The sequence below is a fragment of the Tachysurus fulvidraco genome, chromosome 6 (genome assembly GCF_022655615.1).
Source record: "Tachysurus fulvidraco isolate hzauxx_2018 chromosome 6, HZAU_PFXX_2.0, whole genome shotgun sequence".
NCBI lineage: Eukaryota > Metazoa > Chordata > Actinopteri > Siluriformes > Bagridae > Tachysurus > Tachysurus fulvidraco.
The window spans coordinates 31,438,642-31,458,641 of record NC_062523.1 but is presented as its reverse complement, the minus strand read 5'-3'; the positions used below and the strand labels follow the sequence as shown (position 1 = coordinate 31,458,641).

Below are 20,000 nucleotides of genomic sequence, written 5' to 3'. Positions count from 1 at the left end.
ACGACAAGAGGTGAACAAAAATATGACACAATATCAAATTGCAATTACGTTCTACCTTTTATTGTGGCAGCTGTGTAAGATACACTGTTGTGTGTGTGTGTGTGTGTGTGTGTGTGTGTGTCTGTTTGTGTGTGTGTTTCTTTCTGTTTTTCAGACTCCTGAATGGCTAGACAGCGACTCTTGTCAGAAATGCGAGCAGCCGTTCTTTTGGAATTTTAAACAGATGTGGGACAGCAAAAAGATTGGCCTGCGCCAGGTTACACACACACACACACACACACACACACACACACACACACACACACACACACACAGTGCACACACACTTACACATGCGCACACATACACACACTCACACATACACACACACTCACACATACACACACACAGCACACACACGCACACTCACACACACAGCACACACATGCACACTCACACACACACAGCACACATACACTCACACACACACACATAGACACACACATACACACACACACATACACACACCCTACAACACTTGAGCAGAGAGTGTGTGTGAGTGTGTGTGTATGTGAGTGTGTAACACCTTTGTCCTTGACACATTTCAGCTGATATTGTGGGAATTTCTGGAATATAAAATACATTAATTGGGTTATTTTTCTGTCTTTTTTTCTGCCTTTATTTTTTTTCTGTCTTTAATTCTGCCTTGTTTTCGTATGTTGCTCTGTTTATTAAAGCTTCCACGTTGCTGTGTCTAGCTGATAAAGTCACTGCAGTCACACACAGTATAACCCATAAAGTATAGAGAGTTCTGGTTCTGAGCATTACGACACGTCGTCTGAGTGGTTTTTGTGATCTTCGTCCCCGTAGCATCACTGCAGGAAGTGCGGGAAAGCCGTGTGTGGGAAGTGCTCATCCCAGCGCTCCACCATCCCCCTGATGGGCTTCGAGTTTGCCGTGCGAGTGTGTGACGAGTGCCACAAATCCATCACTGATGAAGAGTGAGTGTCAACCTGTTTATTCATATACACACCCTGTGATTATTTCATTAATCATCAGCTCTCTATTTATTCTTATATGGAGTTGGAGTTTAATGTATTAGGGCATTCGACTGGCGGCGCTAAATAATCAAAATAATAGTAATAAAAAAAGACATATGAGCTGAATAGAGACGGTAAAAGTGGGCGGGTCCAATATTATTGGTCTTAAAAAGTGGGCGTGTCCTGTCCCACCCACATATAATGGTTCCGACGCCCAGGACCATGGGTATCGGCTTTGGATCGGTCACGCACCGCCGATACCCGATCCACTCAAATTATGGAATAAAAACACTGTCAATAATAATCGTACGTAATTCAAAGCATTTGTGTGTAAATTTGAATTTTGTGGAGTCGGATCCCAGAACCTACGGCCACGACGGTTTACAGCTACGAGATTTTGCGTGTTTGTTCAAATACAACTCCAAAATGTACGACTGTGACAGTTTACACACAACGCTTGTGTTCACAACACCTCTTTTTCATATCATTCATTTCTTATAAGGTGTTTTTGGAACAATTGTTTAAAAAGGTTGTGTGTGTGTGTTTGTGTGTGTGTGTTTGTGTGTGCGTGCGTGTGTGTGTGTGTTTGTGTGTGTGTGTGTGTTTGTGTGTGCATATGTGTGTGTGTTTGTGTGTGCGTGCGTGTGTGTGTGTATTTGTGTTTTTTGTGTGTGTTTGTGTATGTGTGTGTGTGTATGTGTATGAAAGACACACACCTCACACCTCACACACACACACACACACACACCTCACATTTCCTGCCACACTGACTGCCCATTTGACTTGGACCTTCTTACTTGTCCTGACTGTCCACTGATATTGGACTGGTTCGCCATTGTCTGATGTCCAACACTTAAGGTGTCGGTCAACACCGACACCAGATTCTGGGCTGAGTGCAAGATGTCACCTAATGGAACCCGATAAACAATAAAATATGACTTTAACACTTAAGCAGTGGACACATATTACATGACCTGTGTGTTCCAGTGCATGTACACAGCTGTTAGTAAGTTAACACTTAAAATTGCTAATTCTTTTATGTAGGCCATCACGCTACAGACTGCAGTGATGACCTCCTAAACATCTGTATTCTTTAAGCACCTAATGTAACCTTACTCTGAGAGCTAATCTTACTTACTATAGTTAACCTGTCTCTGTAATATTACTCCTCTCTGTTATTAGTGATATCTAACCCTTAAACATGTCCGAATTTGGAAGGAAAAACCGACTTACCTGAGACGATGAGTGGTGTTGTGATGTGACGGAGTACAAACACGTCGTTACTGTACTTCAGTAGAAATGTCACGTATCTGTACTTTACTTCTCTATTTAAATTTATGACAACTTTCACTTTTACTCCACTACATTTCCGAGATAAAATGTAAACTTTTACTCCGTTATATTCCCACTAAACATCTTCGTTACTCGTTACTACAAAATAAACTCAGCAGAAATGTGTGTGACTGTAATAAGGGAGGTTTGGTGTATCACTGCTCCTAGATTGTATTACGCTCCGCACGCTGTACGGAGAAGCACTTCGTAGAATCGATTCATCTTCCTTCGGATAGTAATGCCTGTGAACGTGATGACGTATTTTTGACAGTTGTTTCGCAGACCGTTTTCGTGTGTGAAAAAGAGGTGTTGTGAAGACAAGCGTTGTGTGTAAACTCGTACATTTTGGAGTCGTATTTGAACAAACACACAAAATCTCGTAGCTGTAAACCGTCGTGGCCGTAGGTCATCCGACTCCGCAAAATTAAAATTTACACACAAATGCTTTGAATTACGTACGATTATTATTGACAGTGTTTTTATTCCATATCAAATTGCCTGGATCGGCGCCGATACTGATCCAAAATATCGTATCGATACATCCCTGGTTTGAATTATACTGCATCAGCAAATCATATCCACGTTATTTTAACATCTTCTGGCCAATAAGAATCACGAGTATTAAATATATATGTATATAAAACAAAGACATGCTGATTAAACTCGTTAAAGTTGTAGAATATAAGGATGCACAGTGTATTTTACTTTAAGTTTTTTTTTTTTTTAAGACGAGCGCCCACAGCGACATTCCATGACAGCAAACACACCGTTGTGTACGTTCACTACGAGCCGACGAGGGGCTGGTTGCTGACCTCTGGGACGGACAGGGTCATCAAGGTCTGCACTCACACTCACACTCACACACACACACACACACACGTGCGCACAGAAATATTTATTGTTCAATGTAAATTTAAATTCAGTAAAAATAAGTGAAAAGGAAGACGTTTCAGGTTGCAGAGCGATTTGAGTCAGGGAAATAAATCTGTGCGCTCTGTATCATGATGCTCTGTAGGTGTTTTATCCAAAAGTGTAGTTGTGTATATTCTAATGAAATGTTTAATTAAAATAGTGACAGCACTGAGATCAGTCACAACCTTGTAGTTAACCCTTCATCATCATCATCATCATCATCATCACCACCAGTGAGCTGTTTTTATACATACAGGTTACATCAAATAACCTTCAAGTCAGAAAACCCAAACAAATCACAAAAAATAGTGAAAATGTGACAATGATCTAACCATATAGATATTATATCGTCATGACGGCACGTAGTTTAACTTTGTGGTGACTTCATCTAAGTGAACTCTGACCTCAGTTAATAGAAAACAAGAAGATTGGGTTCTTTAATGAGAAAAAATTGAGGTGCTGCTTTATTAGCAGCTATTTATAACCTTGCTGTCTTCATACTGCTGATTGTGTGTGTGTGTGTGTGTGTGTGTGTGTGTGTGTGTGTGTGTGTGTGTGTGTGTGTGTACAGCTATGGGACATGACGCCTGTTGTATCCTAAAGATCACTACAGCACTTGCAGAGGATGTCCAGCACTGGCAGAGAAGTTGTAGGAGATATCCTGTGTGAGTGTGTGTGTGTGTGTGTGTGTGTGTGTGTATGTGTATGTGTGTGTGTGTGTGTGTGTGTGTGTGTGTGTGTGTGAGTGTGTGTGAGTGTGTATGTGTATGTATGTGAGTGTGTATGTGAGTGTGTGTGAGATTCTGTGTGTGTGTGAGTGTGTATGTGAGTGTGTGTGAGTGTGTGTGTATGTGTGTGTGTGAGTGTGTGTGAGTGTGTATGTGAGTGTGTGTGAGATTCTGTGAGTGTGAGTGTGTATGTGAGTGTGTATGTGAGTGTATGTGTGAGTGTATGTGTGAGTGTGTGTGTGAGTGTGTGTGTATGTGTGAGTGTGTATGTGAGTGTGTATGTGAGTGTGTGTGAGTGTGTGTGTATGTGTGTGTGTGAGTGTGTGTGAGTGTGTATGTATGTGTGAGTGTGTGGGTGTGTATGTAAGTGTGTATGTATGTGAGTGTGTATGTAAGTGTGTATGTATGTGAGTGTGTGTGAGTGTGTATGTGAGTGTGTGAGTGTGTGTGTGTGTGTGTGTATGTGTGTGTGTGTGTGTGAGAGAGAGAACAGGTTGCAGTGAGCCAGTCCTCAGTTCAAACACCCACCATGTTGTACCACAGTGAACGTTACATAACACACTTTCAGACTGTGTTTTTGATTCATGTTTTCAAAGAAAATGCTTGTGTTTGTGTGTTTGTGTATTTGTGTGTTTGTGTGTTTGTGTATTTGTGTGTTTGTGTATTTGTGTGTTTGTGTATTTGTGTCGATACGTGTTGGAAAATCACAAATAAAGAACAAACTGATTTCAGATTTAATATCTTTAGTTTTTTTTGCAGTGGCACAAAATAACCACATTTCTCTATAAGAACTGTTGATTTTCAGAAACTCTGATAACTCTGATTGTGTAGAGATCCAAAGACAGAGCAGTGATACAGAATGGTGTGAAAAATAAACACATTCTGGGTGTCGGGAGCTACGGTGTCAGGAGCTACGGTGTCGGGAGCTACGGTGTCGGGAGCTACGGTGTCGGGGAGCTACGGTGTCGGGAGCTACGGTGTCGGGGAGCTACGGTGTCGGGAGCTACGGTGTCGGGAGCTACGGTGTCGGGAGCTACGGTGTCGGGAGCTACGGTGTCGGGAGCTACGGTGTCGGGGAGCTACGGTGTCGGGAGCTACGGTGTCGGGAGCTACGGTGTCGGGAGCTACGGTGTCGGGGAGCTACGGTGTCGGGGAGCTACGGTGTCGGGAGCTACGGTGTCGGGAGCTACGGTGTCGGGAGCTACGGTGTCGGGGAGCTACGGTGTCGGGAGCTACGGTGTCGGGGAGCTACGGTGTCGGGAACTACGGTGTCGGGAACTACGGTGTCGGGAGCTACGGTGTCGGGAGCTACGGTGTCGGGAGCTACGGTGTCGGGAACTACGGTGTCGGGGAGCTACGGTGTCGGGAGCTACGGTGTCGGGAGCTACGGTGTCGGGGAGCTACGGTGTCGGGAGCTACGGTGTCGGGGAGCTACGGTGTCGGGAACTACGGTGTCGGGAGCTACGGTGTCGGGAACTACGGTGTCGGGAGCTACGGTGTCGCGAGCTACGGTGTCGGGAGCTACGGTGTCGGGAACTACGGTGTCGGGGAGCTACGGTGTCGGGAGCTACGGTGTCGTGAGCTACGGTGTCGGGGAGCTACGGTGTCGGGAGCTACGGTGTCGCGAGCTACGGTGTCGGGAGCTACTGTGTCGGGAGCTACGGTGTCGGGGAGCTACGGTGTCGGGGAGCTACGGTGTCGGGAGCTACGGTGTCGGGAACTACGGTGTCGGGAGCTACGGTGTCGGGAGCTACGGTGTCGGGAACTACGGTGTCGGGAACTACGGTGTCGGGAGCTACGGTGTCGGGGAGCTATGGTGTCGGGAACTACGGTGTCGGGAACTACGGTGTCGGGAGCTACGGTGTCGCGAGCTACGGTGTCGGGAACTACGGTGTCGGGAGCTACGGTGTCGCGAGCTACGGTGTCGGGGAGCTACGGTGTCGGGAGCTACGGTGTCGGGGAGCTACAGTGTCGGGAGCTACGGTGTCGGGAGCTACGGTGTCGGGAGCTACGGTGTTGGGAATGACGGGTTCCAGCTAACTGGAATGGATGGGAAGTCAAATAATCATTACAACTGTGGTGAGCAGAAAAGCTCCTAAACCTGATGATGACGACCTACGACAGGATCCACTGCTGTCAGAACAGAAATATTAGTAGTATAAAAATGTAATATAATGTTTGTAGTAAGCTAGAGAACTGTCCACCAATTAATTATAATGAATAATTATGATAAATCCGTGAATCAGTGAAATTTGAATGTTTCTGTAACATTTAACTTGTCAAGTGCTCACACTTCTAAGGTGAAGGTGTTATAAACATGATATGAATCATCATGTATTAATGTATCTGATATACTTTAAACTCTGTTATGAATAAACTGAGCCTATATATAATATATGTAAAGGTCAAAAAGTAAACAGCGACGTGTTTGACGTGGAGCGAGTTTGTTGACACGGGAGTTTATTTTAATGCGTGTTGTATTTAAGGCTCTGAGTTATGATGCTGAACAAGTACAATTAAGTGAATTATGTTTATTCAGTGTGTGAGAAACATTACATCTGTCACATTATTAATATTTGTGAAGGCACGTTCCGTATAAGCGTTCTTCTTTACAGCCCTGAAGTAAGACGTGGCTTGAACCTTTCCCCGAGCTGCTCCAACGTTTTCATGAGCTCGTTCTCCTCGGACAGAGACGACCTACTTAAAGCCAGAGGCAGGTGTGTGGCGACTGGTGTTCGGTCTGCAACGAGAGAAATGTTACACTCAACATTATTGGGTACACAACCTGTAGGGGGAAGTCATGGCCTAATGGATTTGACTCCTAACCATAAGGTTGTGGGTTCGAGTCTCGGGCCGGCACTATCTAGTAAGACCTGCAGTTGGACATCACTGAGATCCTGATTGGGCAATTTGCATAAATTTAAATACTGCTATGATTGTTTCCATTTTCATTTCTCATCACTGCTCAATATCCCACGACACTTTCTGTACTGAACTGTTCTGTGTGTGTGTGTGTGTGTGTGTGTGTGTGTGTGTGTGTGTGTGTGTGTGTGTGTGTGAGGAGAGCGTGATTTCCAAATGAAATAAATGGCTGAAAATGATTTGTCTTCGTACCAAACAGAATTATTACATTGTTACATATTATTATTATTATTATTATACATATTATTACATTACGACTGACATTACCACACACACACACACACACACACACACACACACACACACACACACACACACACACGTTTGCTCACCTTGGAAGAAAAGGCCACTGGGATGTTTCACAGCCGCATCAGCCACAGCTAACCACACCACTGTGTCGGCCCCTTGGGCTTCTGTGCGTAATTTGTTCTTCATTTTGGCATGAAAATCAGGCATGGATGACTGAACCGCTACACAGAGAAAAGTACAGAGAGAGAGAGAGAGAGAGAGAGTGTGAGTGAGTGTGTGTGTGTGTGTGTGTGTGTGTGTGTGTGTGTGTGTGTGTGTGTGTGTGTGCGTGCGGCCATCATCGGCCTTCTAGATTTATATATTCAGTTTAGATTTATAGTTGAATTATTAAGTTAAATATTTTGGTCTTTTTTAGCCATACACACATACACACACACGCGCGCACACACACACACACACATACGTGTACACACACGCACACATGTGCACACACACACGCACACACACGTGCACACACACACACACACACACACACACACACACATGCACACCCACGTGCACACACCCACATGTGCACACACACACATGCGCACACACACACACACACGCACACACACAGACACACACACCCACACACGTGCACATACACACACATTCGCACACACACTCACACATGCACACACACAGACATACATACACACACACACAGACACACACACACATGCACACACACAGACACACACAGACACACACACAGACACACACACACACACACACGTGCACACACACACACACATTCGCACACACACATGCACACACACACACACAGACACACACACACACACACACACACACACACACACCTGGTGTGTCGGCCCAGCCTGGGTGCATGGATGAGAAATGAATCTCTTTGTGCTGTTGTGCCCAAAGTTCTGTCATTATCACCTGCTGCCTCTGGTTACAGAAATAAATTAACAACAAACAAGATGAAGATGAAGAAGATCATCAACAACGATCCTGAGCAGTTCATAAAAGAGTAGATTAATGGAGTTAAGAGTGAGAGCCCTAATAAATGAACCCCATCAGTGTTCCACACCACGTATATATATCAGTTATATAACCTTTAGTTCAGTTTTTATAAATGTTTACTACAACCTGTTTATTGTTTATTGTTTACCTTCCTTTAAATCCCTAAATGTGGACACTGCAATGATCTCGTCTCCAATCATGAATATTAAAAATAAAGATATCATGTAGAGACGTTCAGACCGATTTCTTTTAGTTAACAACCAAAAACATGAAAGGTTTATTAACTAATATTATAAAGTGTTAGTAACTGCATTCATGTTGCTGATGACGTATTAATGCTACGTGTACGAAGTGTTATGTAACACACTGTCTATAGGATGTATGTAGGACGTTAGAAATGTTAGAGACGTTGGATTTCAGATTTTAGCTGACTGAATATTTCAGTATGTATAATTGTTTAAGATATCGTGTGTAATGCACCTTGTGTGTGTGTGTGTGTGTGTGTGTGTGTGTGTGTGATGAATGTGTGTGTACCTTGTTCTGTGCGTAAGCCATGGTTCCGTCAAACGTGCCTTTTTCAAACTGCAGATCGTCAACATTGAGTTTCTGAACCAACATCCCGCCTGACGACACAGTGATCTAATAAACGATGACGCATTCAATTAACATCAAATACTTTATAGCGTAAAGATATAAACTGCGGGAAGTCGAGTGTGAAGACGCAAAATTTTACTTAACTTTTTTTTAGACATATTTAACATGTACATAAACTGTTTTTTTAGTATTATCCTCAATATTTATTTAAGCGAGTTATTTTCACTCAGAAGACAAATTTCTATTTGTTATTTAAATTTTATTTAACTAGAGGAAATAAAATGATAGAATTTGGATCAATTTTATAATATTTTATTCATCTCATATATTAGCCTAATTTTAATTATATCTCACTCACACTATTTTAATTTAAGACGTTTTCAGACTACAGGTTAAGGGTTAGGTTTAGGTTTAGTTATATTATATATAATTTAGCAAATAAATAATAAAATATTGAATATTTCTTAATAAATATTTCTTAAAAAATATTCTTGTAAATATGACAATTTTACGGTTACATAAATATATCTGATGTAAATTATTAAAGTGCATTTCCTTACATTTATGATTTAAATGGCTGAATCGTATAGAAATGATTAAATATTTAATATTAAAAAAAAAAATATATATATATATATACAAATATAAAAGTAAGGTAATATGTGAACACACACACAAAGCTAACATAGAAAATATTAAATACGTTGAACAAAATCTCAAAATTAAATGGTCTCAAAATGAATTACAAATAAATATTTTTTTACTCTATAAATATAAAGCAAAGCCTGAATCAGAGCATTTAGACTTAGATTTTAATCGATTAATACTGAGACACACTCACCACTCTCGGGTCCTGGGACTTTTTCAGCTCAGGAAATAGCGCTGTGCTCAGGATGAACGTTCCTTTTTATGTTTTATGTTCAGAAACATAAAAAAAATAAAAATAAATAAAAAGTTCACATAGAAACTATTTCATTTTGTCGTTTATTTGTAATAAACTTCATTCATCTTCTACGGCTTATCCGAACTTCTCAGGTCACGGGGAGCCTGTGCCTGTCTCAGGCGTCATCAGGTATCGAGGCAGGATACACCCTGGACGGAGTGCCAACCCATCACAGGGCACACACACACTCTCATTCACTCACACACACACTACGGACAATTTTCCAGAGATGCCAATCAACCTACCATGCATGTCTTTGGACCGGGGAGGAAACCGGAGTACCCGGAGGAAACCCCCGAGGCACGGGGAGAACATACAAACTTCACACACACAAAGCGGAGGCGGGAATCGAACCCCCAACCCTGGAGGTGTGAGACGAACATGCTAACCGCTAAGCCACTTAATATTCACAAATAAAAGGAATAACTACACCAAGGACACCAACTGATCAGACTGAGAAACCTAAGCCTTTGCTCTTTGAGTAGGCGTGACCTCCTGTCAATCACAGGTACATTCATCTTGCTTCTAAATACAAACTGTATGTACTGTGTTAATGCAGAAATTGTGTTGTATTTAACTGCAATGCTTTTTTTCCTCACATTTGCAATTAGAACGGAGTGACATCTGAAATCCAGCATTTGAATCATACTATATGCTTTAATGTCTAAAGTGCACAATAAATGAATAGATAAAAGTTGTATTATTTGTTCCTGCTTCACAGCGGTACTTTGTGTTAATAGTGTACTGTATGTATACTTCTACTCTAGACACAATACTATTACTGATGAATCGACCTCTAAACATTTTGCGTTACCGAGTGTGTTGGTGGCGAAGTTTTTCTCCAAGCCATCCTCGGTCACCTCCCGCTGATTCACCATACACCCTGCATTGTTGATCTGTACAGGAATAATAAACAGTATTAGCTGTACGTTGTCATTTACAGACCACCTTTATTATACACACAGATGAACAAACACACACAGATCATCCTGAACACACTTACGAGCACATCCACACTGTGCCTCTGAGTGAACGAGCTGGCAAACTCCCACAACGCTTTGGGGCTCGAAATGTCCACAATGTGCACATGGACCTTCTGGGGAAAAAAAAAATCAGTACAAGATTATTACAGTGATTAACAGCCTGAGCTTCAGGTAGCTTCTCTACCTACCACGGCAAAGATCCACTTTTTACCTCGTTTTTGCTTTGCTCCACAATGTGCGTCCTCGCCTCATCCGCACGATCTTTATTCCGACACACAAGGTGAACTGTACCACCTGAACAAAACAGCAAAATACATCACACCTCAAATATAATGTCATTACGGTCATTACTGCCTTTAATTATGCTTTTTGTGTTTGATTGCAACTCCCCAGAGGAAGGAAACCTCAGTTTGATCAACTACAAATAATACAACATGGATTAACTGGTTATACAACATGGATGCTACTGGTTTGAACCGGTAGGAACCTGTACACACTCGTGTATGCCTGAGGCTTGCAATTAAAGTTGTGTAAGGAAATACAGGTGGGTTTTCTATTTGGGTTTTATTTCTTTAGACCACATAGAAAACCCACCTGTATTTCCTCCACCCGCTCATTTCTGTAGTTATCTTATCAGCCAATCACAGTGATTCAGTTTAGACTTGGGTCAAGTGACTCAGTTAATGTTCACATCAGAATGATAATAAAGTGTGATTTTATTGACTTTAACTAACTGCGGCATGTTGGTTAGTATTTCAGAAAATGCCGATCTCCTGGGATTTTCACACACAGCAGTCTTTGAGACTTTACAGAACGCACAACACATCAAACCTCGAGGTGGATCGGCTACAACAACGGAAGTGTTCGGTTTCGGTCACTCGGGAATCTTGAACACAATCTCACCCAAACTGGCCTGCATTCTGAGATGCTTTACCAACATTTACATCACGAGTGATTAAAGAGTGATTATTTGAATTTTTCGGTCATCCTGGTCATCCTCTTCTGCTCTCTTTCATTAACAAGGTGCTGCAGCTTATGGACCCTCCACAAATACTTTGCTTGTCGTGTGATTAGGATCGCCATAGACTTTTTTTTGTAATTGTTAAATTAATTTTTAACACTTGCTTGTATGTTATTATATGGGCCATGATAAGAAAACAATCTGTTATTGTGCACAGATTGATCTACACAATAACCAGCTAATGATGTAATAAACTCGGCCGTGAGAAGGTCATCTTTACCCCGTTTAGCTATTTCCAGTGCTGTCGCTTTCCCGATGCCGCTGTTGGCGCCTGTGATGATAAAAGACCTGCTGCTCAGGTCTACATCGAGGTCTGAAGCTACAAAACGTTTCGCTGCTGCTTCATAGCCACTCCTGAAACATAAAACGTAGATATAGTGTCATTGTTTCTGCATAAATTGGCCGAGCGCAAATGTTCTTGAGAACGATCAGAGGAAAAGGATGAAAGTGAAACAAAACTTTTTATGTCAGAAGTGGGATTCGAACCCAAGCCTCCATTCTGAGACCAGAATCCTCCTAACATCAGGTGGATGGTTTGAACCATGAGTTTGGCACCTTTAGGAAAAAGAGAATCTTTCTCTAAGCAACTGAACGGTGCACAAAGAGGAAGAAATCCTGTGATTGAAACGCCTTGTTTGATCAGAAGCATCAGGGATGAAGGATGAAAGCAAAACAAAAGACTTGTGTCAGAAGTGGGATTCGAACCCACGCCTCCATTCAGAGACCAGAATCCTCCTAACTTCAGGGGGAAGGTTTGACCCTTGAGTCTGGCGCCTTAGACCGCTCGGCCATCCTGACAGCCAGGTTTCCATGGTGACGAACCAACCAATAGAAAAACTCTCCGCAACTTTTACTTATTTGGCACTTTTACCCGGAACAAACGAGGCACTAGGTCAAAGTGCCCCAGTCCAATCCAAACATCTGACATGGTGAAAAAAACCCTGACATCTTTACAAAAGGGTCTTTTTTTTTTAAATAATAAACCAAATCTTTAAGAATAAACTGACATTACCTGGTGTATTCCTGCAGACCTTTCACAAACCAAATCGCGTTTCTGTAATAAGACATTATGGCGTCTTGTTGTGTCAGCACCGATATAACGACACTCACTGATATAACAACAATCACTGATATAAACTTATCTGCTTTCATAAGCATGACCACGCAGACCAAAACAACACGTGATAATAGGGCGTAGATCTACATCTCATACACAAACCCCATCTTTAGTCGATAATGACTTGGAAATTAACTCAGATGCTTTTTAGTACAACTTCCGAATCCGGAAATGGCGCTGTTCGAACTTCAGTGTCGACTCTGAATCGATTCTTGGAGATATCAAAACTGTCAGATGTTTGTAAAGCGATAAAAAAAAAGGAAGTCGTACAAATACAAATTAGGTTGGAATAGAATACTTTCTTCAATTGTCCGAATACATTCAAGAGGTTTTTTTCGACTCCATGGCTTTGGAATCGTCTTTAAAATTTTGGAATCAACTTCAGAATCGACTCTCAGTTCTATCCCGAATGCGATACTACAGGTTAAGGGGTGTTTTTTTTTTGCAGTCTACCACTTTGTATTCATAAACACATCATAAACACCATAATATGTTATTTTAAATTCACTGATTCGGATTCAGATTCTGGTGTTTAAATCGTATTAAAAACACAAATTAAGGCGCTGCAACCGACCAGAGCTGTTTACACCGCTGTTTGCCCCCTACAGGCGGAAAGCCGCATTACAACCAAGTGTGACGAATGAAAACAGATGAAGTTTAGCGTTATAACCGTTAAAAAGAGGCAGGAGAAGAGAATACTTCCGTTTCAATACTATGATTTTTACTTATCTATAAAATTCTTGGCTGACAAATTGGTTTATTTTTTGTGAGACTAACAGTCATAAGGTTTTGTTGAGAGCTGATCTACAGTGTCAGGATGGCCGAGCGGTCTAAGGCGCCAGACTCAAGGTTCAAACCTTCCCCCGTTGTAAGGAGGATTCTGGTCTCTGAATGGAGGCGTGGGTTCGAATCCCACTTCTGACATGACAATTTTTTTTCACCAAAAACAAAAATATTAAATCAGTAAAGTTAAAATCGTAACAATCTATAAAGATTGTTTTATTTTTTCACTAGATCAAACGAAACTGCTTTCTTTGCTGAAATAATTAGGGGCAGATTTGTGCAGAATCCTCTTTCACATATGACACACATTTTTTGTTGGCTGTGATCAATGGCGAGACACATAGATGAGTAAGGATGTGGAAGCTTAGTGTTTAATTTTGCTCAAAGTTCAAATCCCAGGGCCAAATGCTCAGTTGTATAAAATGTAAGCAAGCAGTTCCTATAAATGGGACCAAAAGTGAAATCTGTCAAAACACAATCTGGCACAACGGCCTATTAACACTATCTATGTCTCATATGGAAGCGAAGCCGAGCGAACCCTATATCCAGGGACAGCCTTCAAGCACAATGTGAAAGTGACTGTCAGATTTAAGAAAGCCAGAGTGTCTACTGCCTTAAATATTATATTATTAAATATGCTGTCTCACAATTCAAAGGAAGTAAAACACTTATACACAGGCCAAGATGCGGCTTTCTATTAAACGCCAATCGACACAATTAAAAGAAACCTGTGGATAGCTGAGCTATGGTGATCTTTCATTCATTTTCTACCGCTTATCTGAACGTCTCGAGGAGCTTGTGTCTATCTCAGGTATCAAGGCAGGATACACCCTGGACGGAGTGCCAACCCATCACAGAGCACACTACAGACAATTTTCCAGAGATGCCAATCAACCTACCATGCATGTCTTTGGATCGGGGGAGGAAACCGGAGTACCCGGAGGAAACCCCCGAGGCACGGGGAGAACATGCAAACTCCACACACACAAGGCGGAGGTGGGAATCGAACCCCCGACCCTGGAGGTGTGAGGTGAACGTGTTAACCACTAAGACACCGTGTCCCCCTATGATCTTTCACAGCTAACATTTTTCCATGTAAAAGCTGGTTAACAAATAACAATTATTACAAAATAAAACCTAGTACTGTTTTGCAGCCAACATGAAACAAGTCAACAGTTTTAAATGTTTTATTTAGTCGAATGCATGGCATTATTTTTTCTATGAATACACAGTATTCGGTCATGTGCTTAGAGAAAAGACAATAAAAGTAGTTCTGGGAAATTTTAAGGCTTCTCTAAGTTATTAAAACAGAATTCCGAACTGGTAAAATATACAAACTTCAATAAGGTTTTTGCTGTAAATTTGTAAGTAATTATGAATTTCATGATTTTTAAAAAAAATTGTTTTCTATTTTCATGTCCTGCTTCTTCTGCTTTGGAGTCGGGCGCACCTAGGACACGCTTCGTCTCGGAAACAGGAAGTGTGGAAACAAGCTCTACACTCTAGAGAGAGAGAGAGAGAGAGAGAGAGAGAGAGAGAGAGAGAGAGAGAGAGAGAGAGAGAGAGAGAGAGAGAGAGAGAGGGGGAAGAAAGAACATTTATATAACATTAGTTTGGTTAAAAAAATAATTCCCACTTATTTGAATAGTCAGACTAGTTTGAGCTGGAGAAAGGCTTCGGTAACTAAGACACCTGCCACCTGATGTTAGGAGGATTCTGGTCTCTGAATGGAGGCGTGGGTTCGAATCCCACTTCTGACATGCGATATTATGTTTTGCTTCCATCCTTCATCCCTGATCTCTCTCATTTCAACCTGCAGATCGTCTACAGACAGGATGTCTTTGTTTTGCATGCCCAAGCAAACCTTATATCCCGAGACAGCCTTCAAGCACGATGTGGAAGTGACTACCAGTTTTAACGAGGACTAACGACATGCGAGTGACTAACTCACTTTGTAAAGGAAATGACTGTGCAGGTTTTCTTGGACTTAGAGCAAAATATGTCTCTTTATGGACCATTGAAAAAATGTTTCTTCCAGCTAAGCATTCTCACCTTTGCAGCGTGTACAGATGTCTGTTTGGAAAGGGAAAAGCACATCCTTCCCACGGCAGAACTCACAGATAAAGCCTTTGGCCTGGCACAGCTAGTGTGAAAGAGAGAGGGAGAGAGAGAATAAGAGAATAGAAAGAATAGGATATATTTAAATAGAGGACCTTAGAAGTGAGAAGACACCTCAACAGTCTTCAGTTAAATCAATCTCTCTCTGTCTCTCTCCATTGTGGTTGGAATAATAATAGTGACCCAGTTGATTTGCCCACAGGTTGCTTGTCAAAATGCAGAATCCTTGTTGGAATCAGTATCAGTTACTGTGACTTGATTGACTTACTCATCAATTAGTGTTTTGTTTAAAAGCCCAGCAAGTATGTGGATCAGGCTTTGCATGATGGACATACATTTATTTAGGTTCTTTATTGGTTTTCCAAGAACACGTTTGGGGCCCTAAATTAAACTTGCACAATCCCCATTCGCTCAAGGGGTTAGTTTATGTTTTGGTCTTGTCTCTTTTTTATTTTATTACACAATTGTGTGCACGTGTTTGGGACTAATACTCTATTTGTGTGTTTGTTTGTGTGTGTGTGTTTTCTTTATGTGTGTGTCCGAGCCATGGTTTCCCCGGTTTCCTTGTTCCTTGTTTTCTACTTCTATGTTCCTGATTATACTTCCTGGTTTGACCGACAACTGTTTTCATGTTAATACGAATATGGATTACTAAAATTATCCTAACAAACTCTGTACTTTATACACGTAGTTGCATCCTGTCTCAACTCACTACATTATTATTAAACTCCTCTGACTTTGACACGTACTTCACAAGCCTCCACGTGGTACGTCGCAGATCGCATCACTGCCTTTGCCGTGGTAACGAGCTGACCTCTTTTGATCATAACGAGGTCATTCATGGCAAAAAGATGGAGCTCTTCGCTTAGATATGTTGGAAGCTGCTGGAACTCGGCCAGGACCCTATGTGTAAAGAACGACGAGAGTAAAAAAAAAAAAACAACAACAAAAAAACATGAAAATAGCTAAAAGCCTTTTAACCGAATGCCCAACCGTATTTACCCTTTAGATAGTCTGCATGTTCTTAGGAGCTTCTTAATGGAGAGCAGCTGCTCCTGGAGCTCCTAGAAGAGAAAAATGCAACTGTGAATTAGAGGAGATTTAGAGATAAATGAATAAGAGAGATTTATTAATAAGAACCTCTAGCATCACACTGAAAGGACTTTCCTGTCTGCATAAAGCTAAAGATGATGAGAGAAATATTTTTCTATACTAATACTAATGAGTTCTCCTCACACCTCCAGGGTCGGGGGTTCGATTCCCACCTCCTCCTTGTGTGTGTGGAGTTTGCATGTTCTCCCCGTGCCTCGGGGGTTTCCTCCGGGTACTCCGGTTTCCTCCCCCGGTCCAAAGACATGCATGGTAGGTTGATTGGTATCTCTGGATAAATTGTCCGTAGTGTGTGTGTGTGTGTGTGAGAGAGAGAATGAGAGTGTGTGTGTGCCCTGTGATGGGTTGGCACTCCGTCCAGGGTGTATCCTGCCTCGATGCCGCCTGAGATAGGCACATTCTCATTGTGACCCGAGAAGTTCGGATAAGAAATGAATGAATATATACGATATAGAAATGATACAACACTTAAAGCATGATAAGAATAAAATCAGAGGATTGTGTGACGTAGCTCACTGCACAGCAGACGTACTGCAGTGAAGTTTTCGATTCTGTAGGTTGACGTCAGTTTAGAGATCGTCCAAAAATTGCCACCTAAACTCTGTCTTTTCTTCTCAGAATTTGATTTCAAAATAAATAGTCCTAACATTCACGATCGGAATCACCTCGATCGGTATATTAAGTATCAGTTAAGTAGTGAAAATGTTATAGGTAAAAAAAACCATTACCTTGAATTTCTGCAGCTCCTTGGCCTGAGCGTAAAGGTTCTTTGCTACATCTGTGATCTTGAACAGTGGCTTTTCCCAAATAGACTCCAATATCTGCTTGGAAAACTGGCACACTGGATACCGTCCAAAATCCCAGTGATTCAAAACACGTGCCGGGATTACGGCTTCGCCACCGCCATGGCAACCATCACAAAAATACTTGCCCAGGTAGTCACAGTATCTCAACCTCTTCATGTACCCTAGAGAAGAAACGTACAGGTACAGGAACATATCTAATACAGACAGATCTAATACAGACTCGTCTAAAGCCGGGTTTACATTTTAGTATTTGTTCGAGTCACAAAGCTAATTTTGTTCATATGTGATATGTTGCAAGAAATACTAGAACTTTGTGTTCTGCAAAGCATAAATGTTGTGTCGTGTCATTTTATATCAAAAGAAAATACAACAAACCAATAAAACACACCAGCTAGAGCATTTGGATGCCTGAGCCACATACAGTAACAACATGTGCCCATCAGCGAGAGCCTCTATCTACATCTCAGGGTATTCCTGTCTCACGATGTCATAAGGATTCAGCCATTCTTTTGGAATAGTTTCCAATGCGTCTCCACCAGGATCCTGTCCATGCTTCACAGCATTTAGTGATGGAACTACATCTTAAGTTCTTGTTCCAAGTGAAACCCTGATTAACACTCCTCCTGAAACTCCCTGGGACATCATAGACTTACTGTCATAAAGGTAAAGAAAGCTATGGGACCCCCACCCAGGATATCTGTACCATGGATTTTGCTCCTTGGTTACAGATCACAGACTGATATACAGAGGTCAAGATCCAAATGCAGGACAAGGATCTTCATTAAGAAAGGAAAAAACAAGCAGGAAACTCGCACAAAAACACAACACTGAATACACAAATATACAGAAACCAAACGGGCGTCACAATACGCTCGATGTAACTTGACAGACACTTGGGCAACTGAACAGGGCAAATAAAGGTGGGAAATGGGACGATGGAACGTGTGGGGCAAATCACATGTGGAGAAACCAAAACATTAACAAAATGCGAGCATAAACAAGCAGCCATATCAGATGCCCTCTGGTGTTCAGACGGGGAAATGTCCAATCCGTCCCTGACACCATCCCACATGGAGTGTTCCTGGACTTCTGAGATGTGTGACACTCCAGCAGAGTTTATATTTATAGAAAATCCTAATTGAGAATATATAGTGATCAAATCCTAACACACATCCAGTCCTAGGGGGAGTCAGGAAAAGTTTTACATGGTGTTTAGACACTGTCACTATTATTTAGAGGTGAAGTAGAATTCTAGTTACTGTAGATATGTAACTGAGGGCCTGTGAGCATAAAATAACTTTTGGAACCAACACCAAGTCAGATGGAGCTCACTGAGACGGTTCCTGGGATATGAGGTCCCAAGCAAAAGAACGCTTCCAGGAGTCTGGCATCCAGGAGTCGGACATTAATATTTATTACGACTAGATTTATCAACATTATCTATAAAGTGAACCATGAAAAAACTCCCTTATTAAAAGCCGATTAAAGTCAGCTACATCACACCATCTTTCACACATTATTGCTATTTTATAAAGTACACGTTTCACAGCTAAAGTAAATCACTACACTTACAAAGAGTCAGGAATTTCTTTTTTTAAACACTTTATACAATATCATATAATCACAATTACTCACACGTACGTCACGTGTTTACTCGAGATCGCATGTGTTACTGTACTGCTATTAAAGGTGGGGTCTCCGTCGTTTGAGAAATGCTTCAGAAAACTGAGTCGGCCGACAAACAAAACAAAAATCAATGAGCAGAAAGGGGCGGGGCTTGTCGATATTTGTGTTACTACACAAATAACACCTCTTTTCTATCGTAGTGATGTAGAGAGGCAGCTACAACCGCGTTTTGTGTAGTAACAGCGTTTAGCTCAGGAGTTATCGACTCGGGAAACTCCGACCTGTGAATATGTGGCCGACTTTACTTAAGACACCGAGGCGCTTTTTTCCTTCTCGATAGGTGAGTAACGTTGGTTTTGCTTTGTTACACAGAACTAATATATGCCTTTGTCCTTTACATCATTATGCTTGTGTGGCATTTTTGCTTGTTTGTTTATCTACAATCGTATTGTTCTTCCCTTCAGCTATGATAAAGACACGTTTCTTTCTGTTAGTCACCTGGGTTACGTACGTATGTGTGGGCGGAGCTATCGATACAGGGGTGGGACCCGTTTGGGTTAGGGGCGTGTTTGTTTTGGTGCTTTCAAATGTCGACATTGGCTTTCAAACAACGGAGACCGAGATAGGGTTAGGGTGAGAAATGTGCCTTTAACATTTTACTGAAACAGTGTGATGTTTTTGACTCGTCAGACAACACCGTACATGTGT

The 20,000-nt window shown here is 41.7% G+C and overlaps 3 protein-coding genes and 2 non-coding genes across 9 annotated transcripts in view; 2 read left to right on the top strand and 3 right to left on the bottom strand.

The window, feature by feature from the left end:
- The window catches only part of wdfy2 (WD repeat and FYVE domain containing 2), an 8,977-nt gene extending 4,937 nt beyond the window's left edge, over positions 1-4,040 (top strand). Inside the window, exons 8-12 of the mRNA XM_027145342.2 lie at positions 1-10; positions 155-256; positions 850-980; positions 3,080-3,188; positions 3,835-4,040. The exon at positions 1-10 is cut by the window's left edge and continues 96 nt beyond it. Coding sequence (XP_027001143.1) covers positions 1-10; positions 155-256; positions 850-980; positions 3,080-3,188; positions 3,835-3,864 — 382 coding nt within the window. The 3' untranslated portion in view covers positions 3,865-4,040. The remainder of the gene's footprint in view (positions 11-154; positions 257-849; positions 981-3,079; positions 3,189-3,834) is intronic.
- Positions 4,041-6,507: 2,467 nt separating this feature from the next.
- dhrs12 (dehydrogenase/reductase (SDR family) member 12) lies at positions 6,508-13,032 on the bottom strand. 2 transcript variants are annotated; one of them, XM_047815161.1, is made up of 10 exons: positions 12,745-13,032; positions 11,953-12,086; positions 10,923-11,005; positions 10,732-10,821; positions 10,543-10,624; positions 9,627-9,688; positions 8,726-8,830; positions 8,026-8,116; positions 7,246-7,383; positions 6,508-6,731 (listed from the first exon to the last, which is right to left on the bottom strand). In XM_047815161.1, exons 1-10 carry the CDS (start codon positions 12,888-12,890, stop codon positions 6,601-6,603), a joined length of 1,062 nt encoding a protein of 353 aa, XP_047671117.1. In that variant the 5' UTR covers positions 12,891-13,032; the 3' UTR covers positions 6,508-6,600. The 2 variants fall into 2 exon arrangements, with proteins under 2 accessions (XP_047671117.1, XP_027001183.1); XM_027145382.2 differs by having other exon boundaries at positions 10,732-10,824; positions 12,745-13,031.
- On the bottom strand, positions 12,417-12,530 carry trnal-caa. The gene is made up of 2 exons: positions 12,493-12,530; positions 12,417-12,462 (listed from the first exon to the last, which is right to left on the bottom strand). It is a non-coding gene; the product is annotated as a tRNA-Leu (tRNA).
- A 628-nt stretch (positions 13,033-13,660) lies between the features above and the next one.
- On the top strand, positions 13,661-13,773 carry trnal-caa. The gene is made up of 2 exons: positions 13,661-13,698; positions 13,728-13,773. It is a non-coding gene; the product is annotated as a tRNA-Leu (tRNA).
- Positions 13,774-14,801: 1,028 nt separating this feature from the next.
- The window catches only part of rubcnl (rubicon like autophagy enhancer), a 15,371-nt gene continuing 10,172 nt past the window's right edge, over positions 14,802-20,000 (bottom strand). For all 4 annotated transcript variants that reach the window (XM_047815338.1, XM_027145373.2, XM_027145376.2 and 1 more), the window contains exons 9-13: positions 17,589-17,827; positions 16,753-16,814; positions 16,500-16,653; positions 15,685-15,775; positions 14,802-15,134 (exon numbers count right to left, since the gene is read on the bottom strand). In XM_047815338.1, coding sequence (XP_047671294.1) covers positions 15,046-15,134; positions 15,685-15,775; positions 16,500-16,653; positions 16,753-16,814; positions 17,589-17,827 — 635 coding nt within the window. In that variant the 3' untranslated portion in view covers positions 14,802-15,045. The remainder of the gene's footprint in view (positions 15,135-15,684; positions 15,776-16,499; positions 16,654-16,752; positions 16,815-17,588; positions 17,828-20,000) is intronic.

Excerpts from the sequence above, each read along its gene's own strand:
- dhrs12 (XM_027145382.2), bottom strand. The coding sequence starts at position 12,890 with ATGCTTATGAAAGCAGATAAGTTTATATCAGTGATTGTTGTTATATCA. Across the intron at positions 8,831-9,626 it reads AGTCCCAGGACCCGAGAGTG|ATCACTGTGTCGTCAGGCGG; the intron begins GTGAGTGTGTCT and ends ATCGTTTATTAG. Across the intron at positions 6,732-7,245 it reads CAGTGGCCTTTTCTTCCAAG|ACCGAACACCAGTCGCCACA; the intron begins GTGAGCAAACGT and ends CTCTCGTTGCAG.